Below are 25,495 nucleotides of genomic sequence, written 5' to 3' on the forward strand. Positions count from 1 at the left end.
GTTATTTGTGTCTTGGCTAACAAATCTTTGTATACTATAAGGTTGCAAAGATTTTTCTCTTGTGTTTTATTCTAAAAGTTTCTTACATTTAGCTTTTATGTTTAGATGTATGATCCATTCCAAGTTAAATTTCCTTGTATTGTGAGGTAAAGGTTGATGAGTTTTTTTCCCCTAGTACCATCTCATGTTTCTTTTCCCATTGATTTTCTTCCTACCTTTGTCAAAAATAAACTGACAGTGTGCTTGAATGTGTATATAAATGTATTTGTTCCCTATTCTCTTCCATTGACATTGGCCCATTCTTTATGTCAGTTCTATACTGTCTTGATTACTATGACATTATAGTATGTCTTAAAAACATATAGCATAAGTCTTTGAACTTTGTCCATTTTAAAATTTGCTTTGCTTTGACTATTCTAGGTACTTTCCATTTCCATACTAATTTTGGAATCAGCTTGTTAATTTCTTAAAAAAAAAAACTTGCTTAAATTTTCACTGGAATTGCTTGAATTTATAGATAAATTTCAGAGAAGGCAATGGCACCCCACTCCAGTACTCTTGCCTGGAAAATCCCATGGACAGAGGAGCCTGGTAGGCTGCAGTCCATGGGGTCGCTAAGAGTCGGACATGACTGAGCGACTTTACTTTGACTTTTCACTTTCATGCATTGGAGAAGGAAATGGCAACCCACTCCAGTGTTCTTGCCTGGAGAATCCCAGGGACAGGGGAGCCTGATGGGCTGCTGTCTATGGGGTCGCACAGAGTCGGACACGACTGAAGCAACTTAGCAGCAGCAGCATAGATAAATTTGACAAGAACTGACTTCTTAACAATATTGAATTTTTGTAACCCATAAATGTAGTATATTTTTTCATGTATTTTGATCTTTAATTTCTTTCAACAATGGTATATAGTTTTTAGTTGTGCAGATTTCACACATAGTTTAAATAACTTGTCCCTAAGAATTTCATTGTTTTGGGTGCTCTTGTTAGTGGAATTAGAGTTTTATTGCATTTTCCAATTTTTCATTGCTGATCTATAGAAATATAATTGGTTTTTGCAGACTTGTAACTACAAATCTTGCTAAACTTTTAAAAATAGCTCTAATAGTTTTGTTGTAGATTCCTTAGGATATTTGACCCTTTTTTAAAATTACAAATTCATTTTCTTTAGTTGATATTGGGTTATTCAAGTTTCCTATTGCATCTTGTGTCAATTTTGTTAATTTGTATCTTTTGAGGAATTTGTTTCATCTACATTGTCAGATTTACTGTCATAAAGTTTTTCACAGCATTCCCTTCTTATCGCTTAATGTTTCATTCCATGACAGTGTAATTTGTATCGTCTCTTTTTTTCCTCTGTGATCTATTCAGCTGGAGATTTACCAATGAATGTGAATGATTTGTTCAAAGAACCAGCATTTGATTTCATTGATTTTCTCTATATATGTTTCTATTTCATTGATTTCTGTTCTCTATTGTTTTCTTCCTTCTACTTATTTTGCCTTTAATTGTTCATTTTCTGTTTCTTATAATTGGGAGCTTAGATAGTTTATTTTAGGCTTTTTTCCTTTTGTGCTATAATAGCAGAGTTGATTGTGGGCTTCCCTGATGGCTTAGTGGTAAAGAATCTACCTGCGAACACAGGAGATGCAGGTTCGATCCCTGGGTGGGGAAGATCCCCTGGAGAAGGAAATGGCAACCCACTCTAGTATTCTTGCCTGGGAAGTCCCATGGACAGAGGAGTCTGGTGGGCTATAGTCCCAGGGGTTGCAAAGAGTCAGACATGACTGAGCAACTCAGCAACAGCAGAGTTGATGAGGTGCTAGATGCTTATGTTCTGCAAAGCCTAAAATGTATGCTTTCTGCTCTTTTACGTAAAAATTTTCCAGCCTTTGCTCTAGGGACTATAATAAGCATCTTTATCCTAACTCTATCAGGTAAATATTGTAATCTTACCACATTATATTTATATTTACTGTTCTTAGTACTATTATTGTATATTTGTTATGTCCATATACGTTTTAACCCTACAATACTGTGCTATAATTTTTGCCCTGAAAATGTATCTTTAAAAGAAGAGGTGAAAACAATGTGCTCAGTTGCTTAGTCATGTCTGACTCTTTGTGACCCCATGGTCTATAGCCTGCCAGGGTCCTCTGTCCATGGAATTTCTCAAGCAAGAATACTGGAGTGGGTGGCCATTTCCTCCTCCAGGGATCTTCCCAACCTAGGGATCCAGCCTGCGTCTTCTGCATTAGCAGGTAGATTCTTTACCACTGAGCCACCTGGGAGGCCTGACACCTACCTATTATATTTACCACAAATTTACCGTTTCTAGTGCTCCTCATTCCCTGGAGATCCAAGTTGCCATCTGGTGTCATTTCCCTTCATTTGACTCATAACCCACATTGAAAAGACCCTCATTTTACCTTCTACAGGAAAAATAACTAGCCTTTTACAGGAGTTAGGGAGGGGCATTCACCTGGCTGAATGGAGTGGTATGGTAGATTTGAGGGTCTACGTCTTTTTCAAACAGATTTTTAGTCAATCTTCCTTTTTCTTCCTTCTATCCCAACTTTGAGAATTCCGTGATGGTGTTTACCCTTCAAACTTCTGTTAGTCACAGAGTATCAGCTTCCCATTCTGCCTGGTTAGGATTCAGCTTTTTTGTGTGTATATGTGTCTTTGTCTCTTACCACTCCTCTGCTTTCCAGCTTCCAGATTTCCAATTACACTCCCACTGTCCCCATTCTGGGTACAAATCTCATTACGTGTTTTATAGAATTAGCAAAAATATATACCTGAATTTGCTCTTCTTTACCAAGAAATCAAAATATATTTGCTTACTTTTAAAATGTAAATTTTTGCATTTGTTTCATTTTAATTATTATTATATTACATTATTTTTATTTATTACATTAAACAAATTACTAAGATCAGAGTGTACTGTCCTGTTTGTTTCATCTGTGAGGTTAGAAATACTTTTTTTATACAATAACAACCCTTAGAGTTGACTCATTGGAAAAGACTCTGATGCTGGGAGGGATTGGGGGCAGGAGGAGAAGAGGACGACAGAGGGTGAGATGGCTGGATGGCATCACCGACTCTATGGACATGAGTCTGAGTGAATTCTGGGAGTTGGTGATGGACAGGGAGGCCTGGCATGCTGCGATTCATGGGGTCGCAAAGAGTCGGACACGACTGAGCGACTGAACTGAACTGAATGAAAATCTATCAATTAAGTTCAGACAAATACACACAAAAAATTATTTGTGGTAGAGTTTATATTCTTTTTTTTGAGAGTTAATAGAAGGACTCATACCCAATAGTGATCCTTACAATGTTTGCATATTTTAAGTTTATATAATGGAGGAGTGGTAGATAGAAGTAAAGGGTAGAAAAAATTCATTATCAATTAGACTCATGAGTGTATTTAATAATCATTTTTGATAGCTCATGAACTTAGGCCTTTTTAATTTTTTAGTTGTTGTAGCATCTATTTTTATATCATATTGTATCAATTAGTGGTTGTATATGAATAGTTCATCACTCTGCCATATTCTAGAAATGCATTTGAAATTTCCCAGCCAAAATGCCAAAGCTTAGCATTAGATCTTGCCATTAGATAGGCTTCCCCAAATTATTCTTAGGGATCTGTGGTTCCTTTTCCCTCTTTTTTCTCTCATCCTCTCTATCTTTCTACCCCTTTCCGTCTCTCTTACCTTCCTCCCCTCCCTCACTGCCTCCCTCCCTCTCCTTCCAAATACACAAGGTCACCTAATAAAGATTTTGACAGGATTTAAACTGGACAGGATTGAAGGTCCCAGGGCCCCTGCCTTTCTCCTTTCCCCAGGGACTTACTGCATTTTGTTGTTGGGTGTATGATTTGATCTGCCTTGGTCATTTGCCTTTATGTTTTGCATACCTGTTAACCAGCATTCATAGCTAGAAACTGGCCCAGAGCGGATGCTGTTCCATACTCAAATTCACAACAAATGACCTTCCTTAAACTTTTAGACTAAAACTAGAACTGAAAGTTTGGAAGGGGCAAGGCTTGAGGAAATCCCCCTTTTTGTTTAATGTGCACTACTGGACTGAGTTAGGAGACCTGCATTATAAAAACTACAACTAACATTTTGGTAGAATATCTCATTTAAATTTTCATTTATACGAGAAACAGCATTCTGACTATTTTACAGATAAGGAAACAAGCAACTAAAGGGCATATAATCGCCCTCAAATGACTTGCTGCTAAGTAGGAAGAGAACTTGAACCCAGTTCTATTTCAGAATCCCATGCTTTTTCTAGGATACTTAAAAAAAATTTTTTTTATTGGAGTATAGTTGCTTTACAGTGTTGTGTTAGTTTCTGCTGTACAGCAGAATGAATCAGTTATATGTATACGTCTGTCCTTTTAGATTTCCTTCACATTTAGGCCACCACAGATCACTGAGTAGAGTTTTCTGTGCTGAATAGTAGGTTCTCATTAATTATGTTTTATGCACAGTAGTGTATGTATGTCAGTCCCATCTTCTAGGATACTTTTTGACCTCTTTCCTGTCCTGCTTCTGATACTACTTAGGCAAGTCCCTGGGGAGAAAAAGTGGTTGGCACACTAAACCTTACCAGATCAGAGGAGTTTATCATGTATTTGAAAAGATTTTGTTTGAAGTTTTTGGTACATTGCTTCAACACATTTAGAAAACCTTCAGTATTGATACCTTGACTGATAATCTATTTTCCAAATTATAATAAAATTCATTAACAAAAACAGGATCATGGTGTGTGGGGTGGGAGGGGGTGCATGTGTTGTGTGTACATTTTACCCTTTACAAAACATTCATCCTATCATCATAGCACCTCTAAAATGAGCTATTGCATTTATGGCAAATGAGGTTTACATTCAAAATGGACAGCTTTTGTCTTTGAATTAATTGAAATTTTGATAAGTATTTCTAAGTTGCCCTCCCACAAGATGTTACCAGTTAACAACAGTGTCTTACACCCTTGTACCCTCACCCAAACTGGGTATATCATATTCTTTCACATTCTAAACTGCATGCAAAAGTTATCTTGTTTTAATTTATGCTATTTGATTTTCAAGTGAGGTTTCACATTTCTTTTGCATGTATGTTAATCATTAGGGTTCCTTTTTATCTGATTATTTGGCTGTTTAAAACTGATTTGTGAGAGCTCTTTGGACATATTGTTATTGATCCTTTATACAGTTTTTCTTCCAGTCTGTCATTTATTATTTACCTTTGTTTATAGTCACTCAGAAAAGTTAAGTTTCTAGTTTTTATGGAACTTTTCAACGAGGAGCAAATGTCTCTACAGTGTTTCAGTTCTTCATTTGGGCTTACAATTATTTTATCATTTTCATCTCACATTTCATAAATTTATTCCTATGTGTTTTGTTTTTTTTAAACATGTTTGCATTTTTTATTTAAAGGCAATCTGAGTAGGGTTCCTTTTTTTCATAACATTTTCTGTTTGGTTACTAGGAAAGCAATATGTGTATGTTTGTATGTCTTGATATTTATCTTGTAATTGCCCAATTTTCTAGTCTCTATTAAAAGCCTCTTGATGAAAGTGAAAGAGGAGAGCGAAAAAGTTGACTTAAAGCTCAACATTCAGAAAACTAAGATCATGGCATCTGGTCCCATCATTTCATGGGAAATAAATGGGGAAACAGTGTAGGACTTTATTTTGGGGGGCTCAAAAATCACTGCAAATGTTGACTGCAGCCATGAAATTAAAAGATGCTTACTCCTTGGAAGGAAAGTTATGACCAACCTAGATAGCATATTCAAAAGCAGAGACATTACTTTGCTGACTAAGGTCCGTCTAGTCAAGGCTATGGTTTTTCCAATGGTCATGTATGGATGTGAGAGTTGGACTGTAAAGAAAGCTGAGTGCCGAAGAATTGATGCTTTTGAACTGTGGTGTTGGAGAAGACTCTTGCGAGTCCCTTGGACTGCAAGGAGATCCAACCAGTCCGTTCTAAAGGAGATCAGTCCTGGGTATTCATTGGAAGGACTGATGCTAAAGCTGAAACTCCAATACTTTGGCCACCTCATGTGAAGAGTTGACTCATTGGAAAAGACTCTGATGCTGGGAGGGATTGGGGGCAGGAGGAGAAGGGGATGACAGAGGATGAGATGGCTGGATGGCATCACTGACTCGATGGACGTGAGTCTGAGTGAACTCCAGGAGTTGGTGATGGACAGGGAGACCTGGTGTGCTGTGATTCATGGGGTCGCAAAGAGTCGGACACAACTGAGAGACTGAACTAGACTGATTAAAAATTCTAGTGTTTTTCTTTTTTTGGTTAATTATCTAAATATACTGTTACTTTATTTGCAAATAATGATCACTTTTCTACTCTTTTTCACTATATATATACATATATATATATGATATATATGTCTATGTGTGTTTGTATGTGTACTTATCTCATAGACTTGATTAGGACCTCCAAAACATGTTACATAATGGTAATACTAATAGTGACTCTTGTCTTGCTCTTCAGTAATAGGAATGTTTCTGAAGTTTTAGTAGTAATTGCATTGTTAACTCTCTTCTTATATATATTCTTTCTCTATTTAAGGAAATTTGCTTCTATTTCAAGTTTAGTAAGTGTTTTAATAAAAAATGAGTATTTACAGTCATTATATTTTTCTTTTAAACTATTATTGTAGTCAAGTAAATGAACTGGTTTTCTTTTGTTGTTTTCCTAAATAACATTTTTTAGCCTGATTTTATTTAAATAAAAATAAAAATTTGACTATTAATATTTTATTTAGGATTTTTATATATATGTGCGCATGCATGCTCAGTCACGTCAGTCGTGTCTGACTCTTTGTGATGCTATGAACTATAGCCTAACAGACTCCTCAGTCCGTGGGGCTCTCCAGGGAAGAATATTAGAGTAGGATCCTTCCTCCAGGGAATCTTCCCAACCTAGGGATCAAACCCAAGTCTCCTGCATTGGCAGGTGGGTTCTTTACCCCTAGCGCCACCTGGGAAGTCTGTATGTATATATATGTAAATAAAAATAGCCTCTTATCTACTACTTTAATGCTAACTTTGGTTTGGGTATTAAATTATGCAAATATATTACATATTAGATTATGGTTTGGATATTTGTGTAATCCTTGTGGATTTAATTATCAGGCTTTCCTTTGTGCTTGGAAAATTTTAGCAAAAAGAAGTGATTTGTTCTGTTTCTTGAAGTTCTGATAGACTATTCTTAACAGACTATTTTAGGGAGTACTAAGGGGATAGCTTTATTACTTTTTCAATTTATTCTCTTCAAGGTTATTGGTCTATATGATTTCGTTCATTCATCTTAGTCAGATTGTAATTATTTGTATGTTCCTTCAAAATTGTCCGTTTCAGTCACATCAGTAGTTCTCATAAGTGTGGTGTAGAGACTACTCAGGGTCCTTGTAAGAGGTTCATGAAGTCAAAAGTATTTTCATAGTAATATATAATTATTTGCCATTTTCATTCTCATCCTCTCAAGAGTATACAGTGGAGTTTTCCAGAGGCTACATCATACATACTGTTGTAGCAAATTGAACGTAAAAGCAGATATGAAAATCCAGATGTCTTTTTTAAAGAATTTAAAGGCATAGTATTGCTCCTTGGAAGGCACAGTATACTAAAGAAATTGCAAACATGTACTGCATTGCCACTATTGTCACTGAATTATTTTGTTTGAACAATATAGTACTTTTAAAGTGTTATTTATGTTCGCATGTAGTAGATTTATCACTTTCTTATCAATTTTAGATGAGTTCAGTTCAGTTCAGTCACTCAGTCGTGTCTGACTCTTTTTGGGATTAATATTTTAAAAATTTGTAGTTTTAATTGCTAATATGATAAATATTGGTAGATATAACCAGCACAAACAAAAGCTATATTGGGTTCTCCAAAAATTTTTAAACTATTAAAAGCTCTGAAACCAAACTAATTTGAGAGTCACTGATCTAGATTTAACAGGTTTTTTTGAAAATGCACATACTCATCAACTCTTTCTTGACGTCTTCTTTGAATGGAATATTCTGCTGTATAGGTGTGTGTGTGTATGTTTGTATATATGTTTGCATCTGTATGTACACATACATATGTGCATGCATCTTTGTTTTTTATGTATTCATTGTGTATTTCTTCATGTGTGCTTGTGAGCAGAACCCCAGTATAGATGGAAGAACTGGCCCTCTTAATATTTTGGGTCTTTTTTGTGGCTGACTTGGTCCACAGGCCAAGGTTACAGAATTGATTTAGGTACATGAAGTGGCCAACTTCTGATTAGGCCTGGATGAAAGGCGTAGAGTTCCGAGCCGTAGCAGGGAGAATGGGAGGCTCCCCCGGGAAGTTGCTATCATAGGTCAGCCCCATCCTCTGACGGTTGCATTGGACTTCTTGAAACCCGTCTTGTGTCCAAGGTAGGGATCAGAAAAGCCCCTAGATTGAGGCTGCTATGTACAGTATCTTGGCCAATATGAATCCCGTGGTCAGTAGTTTTCTGGGATCTGCAGTCTATGCATGTCAACTGTCCGTCCTGAGTGTACCCTCTCCCCAACTTCCACCAGGCTGGACTATTTCATCTTCTTATCCATAATGACCAGAAGTCTCTGGATCTGAAGGCTAGTGCCTGTGGAGACGTACTGCAGGGCACAGGTGAGATGCCTGGGTCTGGTACCTCCTGCCTGCCCACTATGCACTGGGAGCTCCTTCTTAGAAGAGAATAATCCAGCACAGTGTGAAGCAGAGGATTATAGGCCAAGACCTAGGACAGAGTTTTAGCTGGTAAAGCCCCAACTTACTCTTCCAGCAAATGGGCCACAGACTGTTGACCCATTAACAGACTGGTTAATTTGAAGGCATTGAGATCCTAGAAACAACCCTAGTCTTTCTCCTTGCTGTACCTGTCAATATAATTTCCCTTATCCAGAGGCAGGTTAAGCAATTGCTTGGATTTTATAGTGGCCTCCTAAAAACTGTCCCTACTTCCATGCTTGTCCCTTACCACTTTAAAAAGTAAATCTGTTCATGTCCTTCCTTAGTTTACCCTCCATGGCTCCCCATCTGGCTCAGAGTGAAACAAGAGTCCTCTGATTGCCTGCAAGGGCCTATGCTGGCCCTGCCCTACCACTGCACCTTAGTTCTTTGACTTCATCACTAGATACTTGCTCTCCTCCCGGACTGGCCTAGCCACATTGAACACAACAGGTGCACTTCTGCCTCCTGGTCTTTGCATTGCTGTTCTCTCTGCCTAAAATACTTCTCCCTCACATATATGTATGGCTTATTCCCTCACCTTCTTCAATTTTTTTTTTTTTTTGCTTCTCAGTGAGGCCTTCCCTTGCTACCCTATTTAAACTTGCAAATTGCTCTTCTTCCATTCCTCTTTCCTGTTTTAGTTTTCTCCACAGTAACTGATAAATATCAACCTCAGATATGCAGATGACACCACCCTTATGGCAGAAAGTGAAGAGGAACTATAGAGCCTCTTGATGAAAGTGAAAGAGTAGAAAAGCTGGCTTAGAACTCAGCATTCAAAAAACCAAGATCATGGAATCTAGTCCCATCACTTCATGGCAAATAGATGGGGAAACAATGCAAACTGACAGGCTTTATTTTCTTCTGCTCCAAAATCACTGCAGATGGTGACTGGACCCATGAAATGAAAAGATACTTGCTCCTTGGAAGAAAAGCTATGACCAACCTAGGCAGCATATTAAAAAGCAGAGACATTATTTTGCTGACAAAAGTCCATCTAATCAAAGCTATGCTTTCTCCAGTAGTCATGTGTGGATGTGAGAGTTGGACCATAAAGAAAGCTGAGCACTGAAGAATTGACGCTTTTGAACTGTGGTGTTGGAGAAGACTCTTGAGTCCCTTGGACTACAAGGAGATCAAACCAGTCAATCCTAAAGGAAACCAGTCAATCCTAAAGGAAATCAGTCCTGAATATTCTTTGGAAGGACTGATGCTGAAGCTGAAGCTCCAATACTTTGGCCGCCTGATGCAAAGAATTGACCAATTGGAAAAGACCCAGATGCTGGGAAAGATTGAAGGCAGGAGGAAAAGGGGATGAGAAGATTGGATGGCATCACCAACTCGATAGACATAAGTTTGAGCAAGTTCTGAGAGTTGGTGATGGACAGGGAGACCTGGCGTGACACAGTCCATGGGTTGCAAAAAATCGGACCTGACTGAATGGCTAAACTAAACTGAACCGATAAATGGATCATTTCTTATTGCATTTATCACATGAAATAGCATGTGATTCATTTATTTATTTTGCTTGTTATCTGTTTCTTGACTATAAATTTTACAAGGTCAGGAATTTGTGAAAAACAAAAAACCTTTGAGGTTGAGATAATATACACAGAGAAAGTAAGAGAGAAAATTATGTTCCACAATAAATAACAGTATATTCCAGGGACTTCCCTGGTGGTCCAGTGGTTAAGAATCTACCTTCCAATTCAGGGGACACAGGTTTGGTCCCTGGTTCTGGAACTAAGCTCTGACATGCCACTAAGTTGCCACTTAGTTGCCATGGGCAACTAAGACCCAAAGCAGCCAAATAAATAAATAAATATTGTTTAAAACCAGCATATTCTGTACTTTTTACATGTTATCTGAGAGGAAAAACAGAAAATGAGAAAAAATAAAACCCTTCTCCGCATATGTGATTCTAGTCCCTTTTCATTTCTAATGATCTTTGTCTATGCTAAGGTTCAGGAAGTGCTTTTCAAACTTTTTTACTTATGTACCCTTCTCCAGTCCCAAAAGAAGTTTGAGAAACCATGTGCTTCCTTCAGTTCAGTTCAGTCGCCCAGTCATGTCCAACTCTTTGTGACCCCATGAATTACAGCACGCCAGGCCTCCCTGTCCATCACCAACTCCTGGAGTTCACTCAAACTTATGTCCATCGAGTCAGTGATGCCATCCAGCCATCTCATCCTCTGTCATCCCCTTCTCCTCCTGCCCCCAGTCCCTCCCAGCATCAGGGTCTTTTCCAGTGAGTCAGCTTTTCACATGAGGTGGCTAAAGTATTGGAGTTTCAGCTTTAGCATCAGTCCTTTCAATGAACACTCAGGACTGATCTCCTTTAGGATGGACTGGTTGGACCTCCTTGCAGTCCAAGGGACGCTCAAGAGTCTTGTCCAACACCACAGTTCAAAAGCATCAATTCTTTGGCACTCAGCTTTCTTTACAGTCCAACTCTCACATCCATACATGACCACTGGAAAAACCATAACCTTGACTAGACGGACCTTTGTTGGCAAAGCAATGTCTGCTTTTTAACACGCTATCTAGGTTGGTCAGGAGAAGGCGATGGCACCCCACTCCAGTACTCTTGCCTGGAAAGTCCCATGGACGGAGGAGCCTTGTGGGCTGCAGTCCATGGGGTCGTGAAGAGTGGACACAACTGAGCAGTTCCCTTTCACTTTTCACATTCAAGCACTGGAGAAGGAAATGGCAACCCACTCCAGTGTTCTTGCCTGGAGAATCCCAGGGATGGGGGAGCCTGGTGGGCTGCCGTCTGTGGAGTCACACAGAGTCAGAGACAACTGAAGTGACTTAGCAGCTTAACAGCTAGGTTGGTCATAACTTTCCTTCCAAGGAGTAAGCGTCTTTTAATTTCATGGCTGCAGTCACCATCTGCAGTGATTTTGGAGCCCCCCAAAATAAAGTCTGACACTGTTTCCATTGTTTCCCCATCTATTTCCCATGAAGGAAGGAAGGAAGGAAGGAAGGAAGGTCGCTCAGTCGTGTCCAACTCTTTGGGACCCCATGGACTGTAGCCTACCAGGCTCCTCTGTCCATGGGATTTTCCAGGCAATAGTACTGGAGTGGATTGCCATTTCCTTCTCCAGCGGATCTTCCTGACCCAGGGATTGAACCCAGGTCTCCCACATTGTAGACAGACGCTTTACCATCTGAGCCACCAGGGAAGTCCCATGAAGTATGTTTAAATTGACATCAGAAATGTTTCAATGTAAGTTTAAATAACAAAGAATATTGCTTTTAAAAATGTTTCCATTGGGAATTGTTCACAGGTGAAATTATTTGAGATTTTCTTATGGTAAGTCCAGCCCACCTCCCTCTTAAATGAAAAAGGTAATAGAGATAGGTAAAATATGTTCAGCAAAATGTTGATAACTTGAGGCTGGCTTGAAGGGCACATGGAAATTTGTGCACTATTCTTTCCACTTGTGTTTGTGTTTTGGTTTCTTCCTTTCATGTTAGAGATTTTCTTCAAATGACTTATGGTCTCTGTGCATTCATTTAAGTACAGAACATTAAAGGTGATTGAAAGTTATGTGTGGGATGGTGGTGCCTGTTGACTGAGTTTTATTAGAAGAGAACAGGTAGCAAATTGACTTTTTATATGAAAGGACCATATCACATTATCTGAAAAATTTCCCTCAAAAACTATCCAGTTTGTCCAGAGAAGAATCCTCTAGTCTTCCATCAAGAAAGGTATAAGCTCAGCAGCCTGAGTGCCAGAGCAAGGTAGGAAAGGGGGCTGCCGTTCTCTCTGTTCAGACTGTAAGCTCTTATGGACCCCTCCTATTTTCCTTGCAGGGCTTCACTCCAGCTGTCCTCTTGCCAGGGGCTCCTTAGTGTAGACACTTCTAGTTTGGTTTCCCAGAGTATACGTCTCCTATTGCTTGGTGTCAGGGAGGGAGTCCATCTGTTCTTTATATAGGCCTTCAACTATTCCCCTTCTTTTTAGCCCACATTTCACCCTCTATTGTCTTAGGTTTCCAGTCCTCAGCTTGGCTTGGCTTGGAGGAGCTAGTGTCTCTCTTTGCCGAGACTGAGGGATCAGCTTCCTGGGCTCTGCTACTCTCCACTCCTGCATTCCTTTTCTTCTGTACATTGAGAGTTGGGGTGATGAGTCTTCTTGTCTCATTGTAGATGGAGTGTCTTTTTCTGTTTCTCATTCTCCTTATTTTGCAGTGATTTTCCGGAGAAGTGAGCAGAAAGGGCCTTTTTCCACTATCTTGAAGCCAGAAGTTTGATTATTTTGATAATATTCTTTTAATATATTAAAAAAGTAATATCTAAAAGTTAATTTTAAACATGCAGTAAAGAAATCTTTATCCCTAAGAATATTAATACATTTAGTGCAAATCAAGTTCAACATATGGAATGATTCCAGTCTTATAATTTTCCTAATTTGAATTTTTTTTTTTTTTTTTAGATGTACTGCTCGACTTGTAGGATCTTAGTTCTCTGACCAGGGATTGAACCTGGGCCCTTTGAAGTGAAAGCCCAGAGTCCTAACCACTAGACCACCAGGGAAGACCCTGGAATAATTTTAAAATAATTCTCTTTATAGAGTTCTTGAGTTATTTATTGAAGACCTTTTTCAACAATTAATAGGTTATCGGCAAGTTAGTTTATCTCCTTCATATTCCAAAACTTAAAACTTATTTTTAAAATGCTGTTTTTCTTGGTAGTTGTTTTGAAGTAAAATTGTATTTATGGCTATTGAAATTGAGCTAGTTGACGAAGCCTCTTGAATCCGCAGGTTCACTTCACATTAACCAGCATAAGTAGAGGTAGAGAGAAGGAACCGAAAAGACAGAGCAGCTGCAATGAATGAAGGCTTGGGGACAGATAAAAATAAAGACAAATAAGGTTCAGCCGTGTCCTTCAGTGTCATATGCTAACTGGGTGGCAGTGGATGCTAATTCTCTAAAATCAAATTCTAAGAGGAAACACCTTTGCACTCTCAGCCTCACCCAATTACTAACAGATATTTGTTGTTATCTCCATTTGACTGATGTCTTTAACTCTAGAGTTACCTGAAATTCAGTTGCCAGGTTATCTCCTCATTAGCATATGACACCAAAGGACAAGACTGAACCCTGTTTTTATTTATATCTGTCCCAGAGCCTTCATTCATTGTAGCTGCTCTGTTTTCCGGTTACTTCTCTCCTCCTCTACTTCTATTCCACCTTCCCACCCACAAGAATTTTTTCTTGTAATTATTTCCAATCAGATCCTTCAGAGGTAGGCAAAAATTATCTAGAGTATTGGAAAATGCAATGGAAATTCTCCTTTTTCTTCCCCAGTTCCCCCCAGATTCTCCTTAAAACTCACAAAACAGAAGTAGTAATGCTCTTGGAAATTGTATCAGTAGAGCTGTACCCTGGTGGCTCAGATGGTAAAGAATCTGCCTGCAATTCAGGAGACCTGGATTCAGTCCCTGGGTTGGGAAGATCCCCTGGAGGAGGGCATGGCAACCCTCTCTAGCATTCTTGCCTGGAGAATCCCCATGGAAGAGGAGCCTGGAAGGCTACAATCCATGGGGTTGCAAAGAGTCAGATGCGACTGAGAGACCAAGCACAGCACACAGCACAGAGCTATATCTAATTTGACTCTGCAGATTCATTCTATCTTTGCTGGTTTGTCCTTGCTTTTTTCCTCTTGCTTTGTCACAAATAGAATGTTCAATGTTTTTAATGTTATCTAAAGGTGTTTTTTTTTTTTTTTTTTTGCCAACAGTAGTAGGAAAATTTGGAGTGAGGTCATATATCTGGCTTCGTTTTCTTTTTTCTCAACCCTGTAGAGAAAGATAATGTAGAGGATTGAGGTGGATTTTCAAACATGGCTAAAAACAGATCTTTTATTTATCAAAAGAGACACTCAGACTCTGTGTTAGTCATTACATCACAGGTCTGACATCAGAGATTCTGGGGAACAGAAGAGTGGCAGGGAGGTGATGGTGATGAGGAGACTTGGAGGTAGATAAGTCGGAGAGAGAGAAGGAAAGAGAGTGTGTGTGTGTGTGTGTGTGCTGGGTGGAGAAGAGCAGAGGGTCATGCCTCTAGCTGCTCACACTACTATTGTCATTTCCCTGTAGGTACAAGTCTATATTTGCATTATCCTTGCTGTCATAAATGAGCCCAAGAGATGTGTAGGATTCAAAAGACCTTAGAATTTTAAGGGCATTGGTGGTAATTTAGAAACACCAGCATCAGTGTTGATCACCAAGCCCTGCCGGTCTGCGTCTTCTTTATCTCTTAAAGCTGCCTCCTCTTCTCCAGGCCTACCACCACTGCCATATATATGATTTCCCACTTGAATTACTGCTTTAGTTTACCAAATGTCTTCATTTCCCTTAGTCACCATCTTCTTCCTCTAACTCACACTGCAACCTGAGTGAGAATTCCTGAAGACAAATATGATCATGCTACTCCCTTGCTTAAAATCCTTCTGTGGCTCCATTTTGCCTTAAGTGTAAAATCTAAACCCCTTACCATGGGTTCACTAGTTCTATCATTTTAATCCTGTTTCCTCCTTTGTACTTTGCAGCCACACATCCTCAGCTCTTTAGGGACCAATAACCTATAGTTCCCAGGAGCTTCCTGATGCTCTGTGGCCTTTGCACAACAGTTTTTCCCTGTTTGGATTGTATTTTCTCCACTCTTCTCTCAGGTAATTCTCAATAACTGATTCTTCAGAATTCAGATTAGATGTTACTTCTTGATAGTTTTAATAACAAGACTGAACTGAGGATGCCTTAAATGTCCCCTCAGAATATTTCCCTGTCACAGCCCCTACCACTCTGTATTTCTATTTTTACTAATCTTATTAATCATTATTATTATTATATTACCATTTGGGGGCTTCCCTGATAGCTCATTTGGTAAAGAAAGTGAAAGTTGCTCAGTCATGTCCAACTATTTGCCAACCCCAAAGAGTTGGCTATTGTGAATAGTGATGCTATGAACATAGGGATGCGTGTCCCCTTTTGAATGATAGTTTTGTCCAGGTATATGCCCAAAAGTGGGATTGCTGGATCCTATGGTAATTCTATTTTTAGTTTTCTGAGGAACCTCTATTCTATTCTCCATAGTGACTATACTTAATTTACATTCCCACCAACAGTGTAGGAGAGTTCCTTTTTCTCCACATCCTCTCCCAGTGTTTGTTACTTGTAGACAAACAAGTTTGAGTTTGTCTCAAAAAATGAGTTTCCTTTTTAATGATGGTCATTCTAACCAATGTGAGGTGGTACCTCATTGTAGTTTTGACTTGCATTTCTCTTATAATTAGTGATGTTGAGCATCTTTTCATGTGCCTACTGGCCATCTGTATGTTTTCTTTGGAGAAGTGTCTGTTAAGGCCTATTGCCCATTTTTCAATTGAGTTGTTTGGGTTTGTTGTTGTTGTTGAGTTGTATGAGGTGTTTGTATATTTTGGAGATTAAGCTCTCATTGGTTGCATTATTTGCAAATATTTTCTACCAGTCTTTTCATTTTGTTTATGGTTTCCTTTTCTGTGTAAAAGCTTATAGGTTTGATTGAGTTCCATTTGTTTATTTTTGTTTTTATTTCTATTGCTTTGGGAGACTGACCTAAGAGAACATTGAATAATTTATGTCAGAGCACATTTTGCCTATTCTTTCTTCTTGGAATTCTATATTGTGACGTCTTATGTTGAAGTCTTTAAGCCATTTTGAGTTTATTTTTATGCATGATGTGAGCGTGTGTTCTAACTTCATTGATTTACATGCAGCAGTCCAACTTTCCCAGCAACACTTGTTGAAGAGGCTTTTTCCCAGTTTATATTCTTGCCTCCTTTGTTGAAGATTAATTGACTGTAAGTGTGCACACCTACAGTGTGTGGGCTTTTATTCTGGGCTCTCCATTAATCTGTATGTGACAAATGCCATTTTTAATACCTCCCCCCATCTCTCATTCCTTCCTTCCTGCCTGCCTCCCCTGGTTGAACAGCCTCAATTCCTGGCCTTACTATAACCCATTGTTTGTTTCATTGTTTGCTGGTGAATGAGCCCCTAGCTCGAAACTCTAAGATTAAAAGCCATTCCCAGGCATAGAATTTCCATGATATGTGTATTATGGGTATATGCTTCTGTATGTGTGTGTCTGTCTGTGTGTTGCCAAAGTGCACAAGCACTTTAGTAAGCACGTTATTGAACTACCCATTTAGCAAAGCTGAGTCCAGGATTAAATTCTGTGGGTCCTGAGTTTTTAGGAGGTGACATGCTACCTTTGGTATCAAGTTTGATTAAACTTGATAACTTTAAGTGGTTCTATTGGAGAGGAAGAATTAAATTTCTTACTCCAGAGAAAGAATTTTTTCCCCTGACTAAGGAGTAGAACATTTATTAAAAGTATCTTGGTGACCTGAAGGAGAGGAATGTACTTCTTTTATCTAAGCAGAAGTCCATGGCATTATTAGCACATGGTAAAACTGAATAATTGAGCAACACTGACTACTTTGCGATTCAGCCTTCCAGCCCTTGCTGTGTGATTAGTTCAATCCAACCCTGCTGGCATGCTTGAGCAGGGAGCCTGCAGGGGATTAGGAAGGGAAAACCCTTTAACAAATTTCAGGTACTAAAGACATTTGATTTAATTTAACATGTTACACATGGTAATCTGGTTTCCCTTGGCAACCTCCACCCTACACTACTTTATAATCAGAGGATGGCAGGGTAGATTACAGACTAGATGGCATCATCTGGAAGGGACCATAGAGAACAGATGTCAAAAGAGGAAATGAAGAGGTCACTAAAAAAGGACAGAAGAGTCTGAGTCCTCTGAAAAAAAGGACAGATAGTTCTCTATAGTACAGGTACCCAGGAGGGTTTCATTGATGAGGGAGGTTCCAGGACTGCCTACAGCAGAGCAGTCTGGGCTGTGAAGGAAAGGGATCAAATCTCTTTAAAGGGAAATCTTTAAAGGGATAATAATTTTATTATTTGTGAATTACAGATAAGGTTTTAACTTAAAAATGACAATAATAGGTACCATTTATTAAGTACATGCCAGAAATCTTACTTGGTTCTTTGCATACATAACTTCATTAAATCCTTATCATATCTCTGCAAGGGGAATATTAATATCCCTTTATAGATGAGGAAACAAGTATTTATTGATCTCTTAAAGTATGGAGACTGAAGAAAGGTGGGGTAACACTGACTCCAAGGTTTCAACTTTAGAAGACCATTATTTATTTTTTCTATGATCTTAGAGTCCTAGAAGTCTTAATAGCCCCTGTTACAGAGCAGTATACCCACTAATGTCCATTAATGGTGACCTTTAGCCATCCAGAAAAGTTTAAATTACAGTCATCTTTAGTCTTCTTGTTGTTCAGTTGCTTAGTCATGTCCGACTCTTTGCAACCCCATGGACTGCAGCATGCCAGGCTTCCCTATCCTTCACCATGTCCCAGAGCTTGCTCAAACTCATGTCTGTTGAATCTGCCATCCAACCATTTCATCCTCTGGCATCCCCTTCTCCCACCTTCTATCTTTCCCAGCATCAGGGTCTTTTCCAATGAGTGGGTTCTTCACATCGGGTGACCAAAGTATTGGAGCTTTAGCTTCAGTCCTTCCAATGAATATTCAGGATTTATTTCCTTTAGAATTGACTGGTATTATCTGCTTGCAATTCGAGGGGCTTTCAAGAGTCTTCTCCAACACCACAAGTTCAAATGCATCTTTGGTGCTCAGTCTTCTTTATGGTTCAGCTCTCACATCCATGCGTGACTACTGGAAAAACCATAGCTTTGACCAGATGAACCTTTGTCAGCAAAGTAATGTCTCTGCTTTTTAATATACTGTCTAGGTTTGTCATAGCTTTTCTTCCAAGGAGTAAGTGTCTTTTAATTTCATGGCTGCAGACACTGTCTACAGTGACTCTGGAGCCCAGGAAAATAAAGTCTCTCACTGTTGCTGTTGTTTCCCCATCTATATGCCATGAAGCAATGGGACTGGATTCCATGATCTTAGTTTTTTGAATGTTGAGTTCTAAGCCAGCTTTTTCACTCTCCTCTTTCACCTTCATCAAAAAGCTCTTTAGTTCCTCTTCGCTTTCTGCCATAAGGGTGATGTCATCCGCATATCTGAGGTTGTTGATATTTCTCCTGGCAATCTTGATTCCTTGATTCCAGCTTGTGATTCATCCAGCCCAGCATTTTGCATGATGTACTCTGCATAGAAGTTAAATAAGCAGGGTGACAATATACAGCTTTGATGCCCTCCTTTTCCCAACTTTGAATCAGTCTGTTGTTCCATGTTCGGTTCTAATTGTTGCTTCTTGACCTGCATATAGGTTTCGCAGGAGGCAGGTAAGGTGGTCTGGTATTTCCATCTCTTGAAGAATTTTCCATAGTTTGTTGTGATCGACATAGTTTTGAAGCGGAAGTAGATGTTTTTCTGGAATTCTCTTGCTTTGTCTATGATCCAGCAGATGTTGGTAATTTGATCTCTGGTTCCTCTACCTTTTCTAAATCCAGTTTGTACATCTGTAAGTTCTCAATTCATGTATTGTTGAAGCCTCACTTGGAGGATTTTGAGTATGACCTTGCTAGCATGTGAAATGAGTGCAATTGTACGGTAATTTGAGCATTCTTTGGAATTGCAGTGAAAACTTACCTTTTCAGTCCTGTGGCCACTGCTGAGTTTTCCAAATTTGTTGGCATCTTTGTCTAACTCTTATTTTACACAGTAGGAAATTGAGTGCCAGACATCTGGTAAACCCTAAAGCCAGTTCTTCCAACTCCTTAATTTGTGTATTCCACCATGACCATACACTTTCAAAGAAGGCTTGAGTAAATGGAAGGCCAGAGGAAGGGGTCTTGCAGCACTATAAATGATACTAGTTTGAGATAGCGAAGTAAACAGACTAATAGATTGGAAGGTACTCATGAGACTTTTAGGCACTGGGAACAGTTGTAGTTCTTACCTAACTAGTGATTAATTTATTCTGCTTAGCTAATATCTGATCAAATTGATGCACCTAATGTTTCTAAATGATCCTAAGTCTTTAGAAGTCTCTGGTGCCCTACCAGCCATTTGAAGTTTAAAAGGACATATGAACGACAAAAGCTGTCTCTCCAGGTCTTAAAATGGGTGACTGGCCCTTTTTGTGACATGTAGAAGCAGAGACTTACACATTTATGCCTCTGTCATGTTCACAAAATGCCATATATAGGAGGCAGGCCATCTATTACCTTTCTTTAAGGTGAAAGCTATGGAAGTCTAATGGCAAACTGAGAAATCTGGTGTCACACACTTAGTATACAAAGCATTTTACATGAATTTCACTATATCCTCATAACAATTGTGATTGTAAATGTTATTGTTTTCGTTTAGGCAACTTTTGTCAGTTTTTAAAATTAATCCTTCCCAGAACATTTTCCCTAGCATTTTATTGAGAAAAATTTCAAACCTATATTAAAATTGAAAGAATTGTACAGGGAACACTCATATACCCACTTAGATTCTACACTTATTTTTCTATATTTGCTTTTTTTAATATACCTATACATTTATCCACCCACACATCTTAGTTTTTCTTGTATTTCAAAGTGAGTTCTAGACATTAGTACATAATACTCCTAAACACTTACATGTGGATATCATTAATTTGATTTTAAAATGTTAGCCCTATTAAAAAACAAATAAACTGAGTCCTTCAAATCTGTGTTTTGGGGACATAGTATGTACTCATTCAGTTTGGGCTTTCCCCCATGAAACAGGAAGATATTTTAAGAGAAAAATGTGAGCTACCCGTATTAAAAAAACACTTGTAATTTATTAATGAGAAATAGAAATCTGTGGGGAGGAGGGGGATACCCCTGTTGAATTCCTAGGTCACAGCAAGCCAGCACTGCAAATGAGGCATCTTAACCTCATTTCTGATTTTAAATGAGACTGAGGTCATTGGCACATTTCTGACCAGTAAGTCCTCTTCTACAGGGGAGAGTTTGATTAGCAAATTGCTTAAGCACTTTAGTAATGATATTGGAACCAAATTTCAATGAACATTTTTCCCTTTTCTCTTCTTTCTGGGTGTGACTAAATTGCCTACAGCATGCTGCTTGGTTGCTGGTAAAACAGGAAATGGGGTAAGTAATTTACATAGGGAATTTTTACTACCATTTAAATTTAAGCTACTTCATTCTTAAAGTACTTTTACTATTACTCTTTTTTTAGAGTAAGTTCACTAGCTACTAGAAAAATTGGCACAAAGAAAAATTTTTATTTTATATATTTAGGTGTTAACCTTGTTTAACTGGTTTATTGCATAGCATATTAGTAGTCTCATTTTTTTGGTAGATTTATCATGAACATAAATGTGTATTTTATAATCATTATGCACTTATATAATGTAGTTTGGCAGCTTATTTTAAAGGAACACATTTTATGCTGGTCTTAGAAACTAAATTATAAACCTAATTATGCTATAAAAGATACATAGTAAAGTCCTAGTTAAGGCAGAACAACAGTAAGTTTATACATAGATAAGACATAGAAAACATAGGTCCACCGTCCTTTATCTGAAACCCTTGGTGGCAAATGTGTCTTGGAATTTAGAATGTTTTAGACTTTGGAAATGTAATACAGCATAAATACCATATATGATATATCTCTCTCCTCTGGGGTAGTACTGTATTATCAAGCATTAATATTTCTTCAGTGAAGCATACCAATATTCACACCAAATTTGATAAACAAAGCCTTACATGTTCAAGTCAGAGTTTGGTTGCCAACTGAGTTAAGGAAAAAGCTCTTTAATTTCCCAGAGATTTCTGGATTTTGAAACTAAAAATTTTATACCAGTATGAAAAGGGCCAAGTGACTATTGGAGGTTCCTGTGTACTCCTGAAAGAAACCCACAGAGAGAAGTACAAATTTCTGTATCAGAATCTCATACTTGGTATTTTACAGAAAATTAATTCATCTGGCATTTTTGTGTGTGTTGTATTTCACATCTGCATTTTTAAAAGGGTAGTAACCACATATTTATCAAAGGTTTTGGGGTTCTGTTAGGTTATGTTAAATTAGTCTCAAATGCTTGTGATTCTGGCATAATAAAATTTGATCCTGTGTTTGATAAGTTTTTTATTAATAGCATAGTCAGAGCATGATGTTTTTTAAATGTTTCCAGTTTCCATCCTCCTTGCTTATTGTAGTTATTTCTTATTGAATGATTTTAAACCAAGGTTAGCTCTTCCAAAAGATCCTGATCAATATAGGCATACTAAAACAGGAAAAAAAATGCAGAATACTACTCTTTCCTCTTAATATCCCTAGTTCATTCTATAATAATAATGTCAAAAGGCTGTGGAGGGATTGCCATTAAAGAATTGATTCAAGGAATTTAAGGAAAATGGTATTGGATATTTTAGTTCATCTTTGCTTAAGAATGGTTATCCTGTTGTATGTATAGAAAAAGTGGTTGTAATTGATATCCTCATCATTAGTTATCTAACAGAGGAGAGGGAAATGCAGTTTCTAAGTATTAAATTGGTACTGAATTTACCTTAATGACTACTGATTCCTCTAAAGGACCACCAATCATAAGCTAAGGACCTCTGTGAAAACATTCACCCTAAATTATATTAGAAAAGCTATTAGCCACATTCAGCTTGCAGGATTAAAAATCTGGTGTTTTAAGTACTGTATTTTTGCCTTAAAGGTGAGGCTAAGGTTTCCAAAATGTCTGTTAGCCCTTTCCTATAGTTCATTAATCTGGAAGGAAAAAAATACCTGTAGTTGAAGTTTTTAAACTGGAGTAAGGTGTTTTAAATTGAAACGTATTTCAAAAACCATGAAGGACCTAAAATATCAATTTTCTTAAACATATAATGAGTAATGTTTTAATCTGTTTTTAGGATTGGCTTTGGCTACAATCCTTTGTATTTTAGACTCTCTAGAGTCTAAACAGTTTTAAAGGTTTTCCATTCTTGAGTTTTCTGTTTTCACCTTTTTATTCTTTAAAATGTGTGCTCATACCTTAATTATTTACTTTCAACTGTGATGCTGTTTTATGCAAATATCATTAGTTAAACTGTTGATGCAATATCAAGATAGTCTTTGAAAATTCCTAAGATGTTTCTGATATTCAGAGAACTAGGAACAGTTTATGAAGCTCAAACACTTAGTGTTTGAATAAATTCATAAGTGTAGAGAAGTAATCTAATTTTTTGTCAGATGTAGGGCTTATCAGAGTCCTTCATTGTTAAACCACAAACCCAAAGCATAGGAAAGCATTCAGTTTAACCAGTTATCTCAGCTGGATTAAAATGGGTAGATCAGCTATTTCTTAATTTACATTTTTAGAGTAACAGTGGTCTTTATATATTGTGTGTATATAATTACATTTTTAGATCAATTAAATTTAGCAATTAACAAAATTATTTTTGATTTTCTACTCATAGTTCATAGTGTCTTTGGGTGTTGAAGAATTAAATACAGTAGATATTGACTATATTGTCTTTTTTTTAGTGAAAATTGGATACTAAAAGAAATGATTCACAAGTTGGCCTAAACATCTCTTTTGTTAAAAAGCAGTCCTGTAAATAGCTGTAACTGATTTAAAATTTTAATTATTTGAATGACATGGGCCTGTTTATTAGTGATATTTCAGAGTAGAGCTGTTTAAATATTACCATATCATGCTTTTCTTTTCTTTCACTTCAGTTCCTTTCTATCTCAATTTTAGGTTACAAACTAAAAGCTAGAATTCATAATTAGGACTTCCCCAAACCTATTTATTGGCTATGAGTAGATTTGAGGGGAATGTAAAATGTTTATTAAGACACGCATATGTTGTTAACTTAATGAACATTTTAGAGCACTGATGCTTTAGGATTTAATCTTCTTTACCAGTAAAGAGGAGTACAGCTTTTACATTGATTTCCCAAAAGTCAGTCCCCATTATCAGGAAGAAAGTAGATGTAAACATTTTTGGTCTGGGTGTAATTATTGTAATAGACAGTTTGTAATTTCTGAGCAATAAACAATCTTCTCTATTCCTTCTTTCCATCTTCTGATATATAAATCCTGGAATCTGGCAATTTTATCTCAGAAAAACTCATTTGTATGCCTTTGTTTTTGAAACTTCAAAATTTGTCCATTAAAAAAACAAAAGTACTTTCTTGATTCTACTAGAATATAGGTCCATGAACTGAGGAAACTTTGTCTGCTTTGGTCTCTGCTTTCTATCTAATGTGTAAAATAGTGCCTTCACATAGTAGGCACTCAATATATTTTAATAATCGCATAAATTCTTGCCTTCATAAAAATGATGTTTTTCATATCAGTGAATTAATTTTTATGTTATTCAGAAAGCAGAGTCTGTCGCTGGGAAGAAATGATATAGTTCAGCTAAAAGAAGCCTACAAATGGATAACTCACCCCCTGTTTTCAGAGGAACTGGGTGTTCCCATTGATGGAAAGGTATTGGGTCATCAGCATTGTTAATTTTATTCTCTGGTTTTACTAGTTTTACTTCATTATATGGCAGAGTTTTGGTTAGCCAAAAGAATCTTCTTTCAATAATCCAATAAAAGGTTTTTAAGCTTTTACAGTTCTTAATTTGAGGTTAAAATTGAGATTAAAGTTTTTCTTTTTTAAATTTCTTGGTAATCAAGACACTTATAACAGGTGCAGTGTACCCTAACTGACCTTAAAAGGTTAGAAATGAATTTGTGCCTTTAAGTATATTTATAGTTTAATTAGACAGATTTACTGATATAAAGCTATACATAAATAACTATGAACAAGTGTGGAGTCAACTCTGGACTATTTAATTTCGGTTGTCTGTGGCTAGTCTTGTTTTCAAACATGTAGACAGAACCTATTCAACTATAGGGAGCATGGGCTCAACCTATCCTGCCTTGTTGGTATCTCAAATCCCTTTAATTTTAAGCAGACTGCCTTTGAAACCAGAACACTTCCCATCCCCTCTATTCCAGGGTAGACCTTGCTTCAGCCTTTGAAATGGATTGAATTTTAGGAAAGAGCTCAGTAGATTTCCAGACGTGGAAACAGGACATATTCCCAGCTCATCTTAAATTAGATTTTAATAGTATGGCCTCATTGCTTCATCATTTTGCTTGAAGGAAATTCCCTGGGTATCAGACATACCCCTATTCAAATAAAATCACAAAACCATCTTTCAAAGCTAAACAATGAAAAAATTTTCCTCATTCTGAATTATATAGCTCTGTTTCCCTCTGTTAGTAAGAATAAACTCTGTCCTTTAAACTGAATACTGAAAGAATAGAGAATAAAACCACTTCACAGATAGTATGAAGAGGAAACGAGGTGATGAAAGTACTTTGGAAATTAGAGAAGTCATTGATGCAAAATATTTTTACCTCAAATTTCAATTTGAAGCACAGATAATTTTACATGTTGAATCAGTGAGAACAGAAAATAGAAAACAAAAGATGCAGTAATGTTCTAATAGGTTCAGCGTGAATGAAATTTTCTTAAGTAAAAGGAATATGTTGTAATTTTAATTTTTATTTTGTTGATTTGAGTAGAACAAAAAAAAATTAGTCCTTCACTATTGTGATTAAGAGTTGCTAATAGGCCTGCTGACGATCCAATGCAATCAATAAATATAAAATTCAATAAAAAGGAAGAATTATTATATGACATTTATATCTTTTTTCAGTGTGAAATTTTG

General features: G+C 37.4%; 1 protein-coding gene and 1 non-coding gene across 9 annotated transcripts in view; one reads left to right on the top strand and one right to left on the bottom strand.

Annotated features, from left to right (window-relative positions):
- Window positions 1-25,495, top strand: part of PUS10 (pseudouridine synthase 10) — a 79,214-nt gene that overhangs the window by 29,829 nt on the left and 23,890 nt on the right. For all 8 annotated transcript variants that reach the window (XM_027966799.3, XM_042246113.2, XM_042246114.1 and 5 more), the window contains 2 exons: window positions 20,887-20,921; window positions 24,147-24,258. In XM_027966799.3, the coding sequence (XP_027822600.2) occupies window positions 20,887-20,921; window positions 24,147-24,258 (147 nt within the window). The remainder of the gene's footprint in view (window positions 1-20,886; window positions 20,922-24,146; window positions 24,259-25,495) is intronic.
- Window positions 13,262-13,334, bottom strand: TRNAE-UUC (transfer RNA glutamic acid (anticodon UUC)). The gene has a single exon. It is a non-coding gene; the product is annotated as a tRNA-Glu (tRNA).

The sequence above is a fragment of the Ovis aries genome, chromosome 3, assembly GCF_016772045.2.
Source record: "Ovis aries strain OAR_USU_Benz2616 breed Rambouillet chromosome 3, ARS-UI_Ramb_v3.0, whole genome shotgun sequence".
Taxonomy (NCBI): Eukaryota; Metazoa; Chordata; class Mammalia; order Artiodactyla; family Bovidae; genus Ovis; species Ovis aries.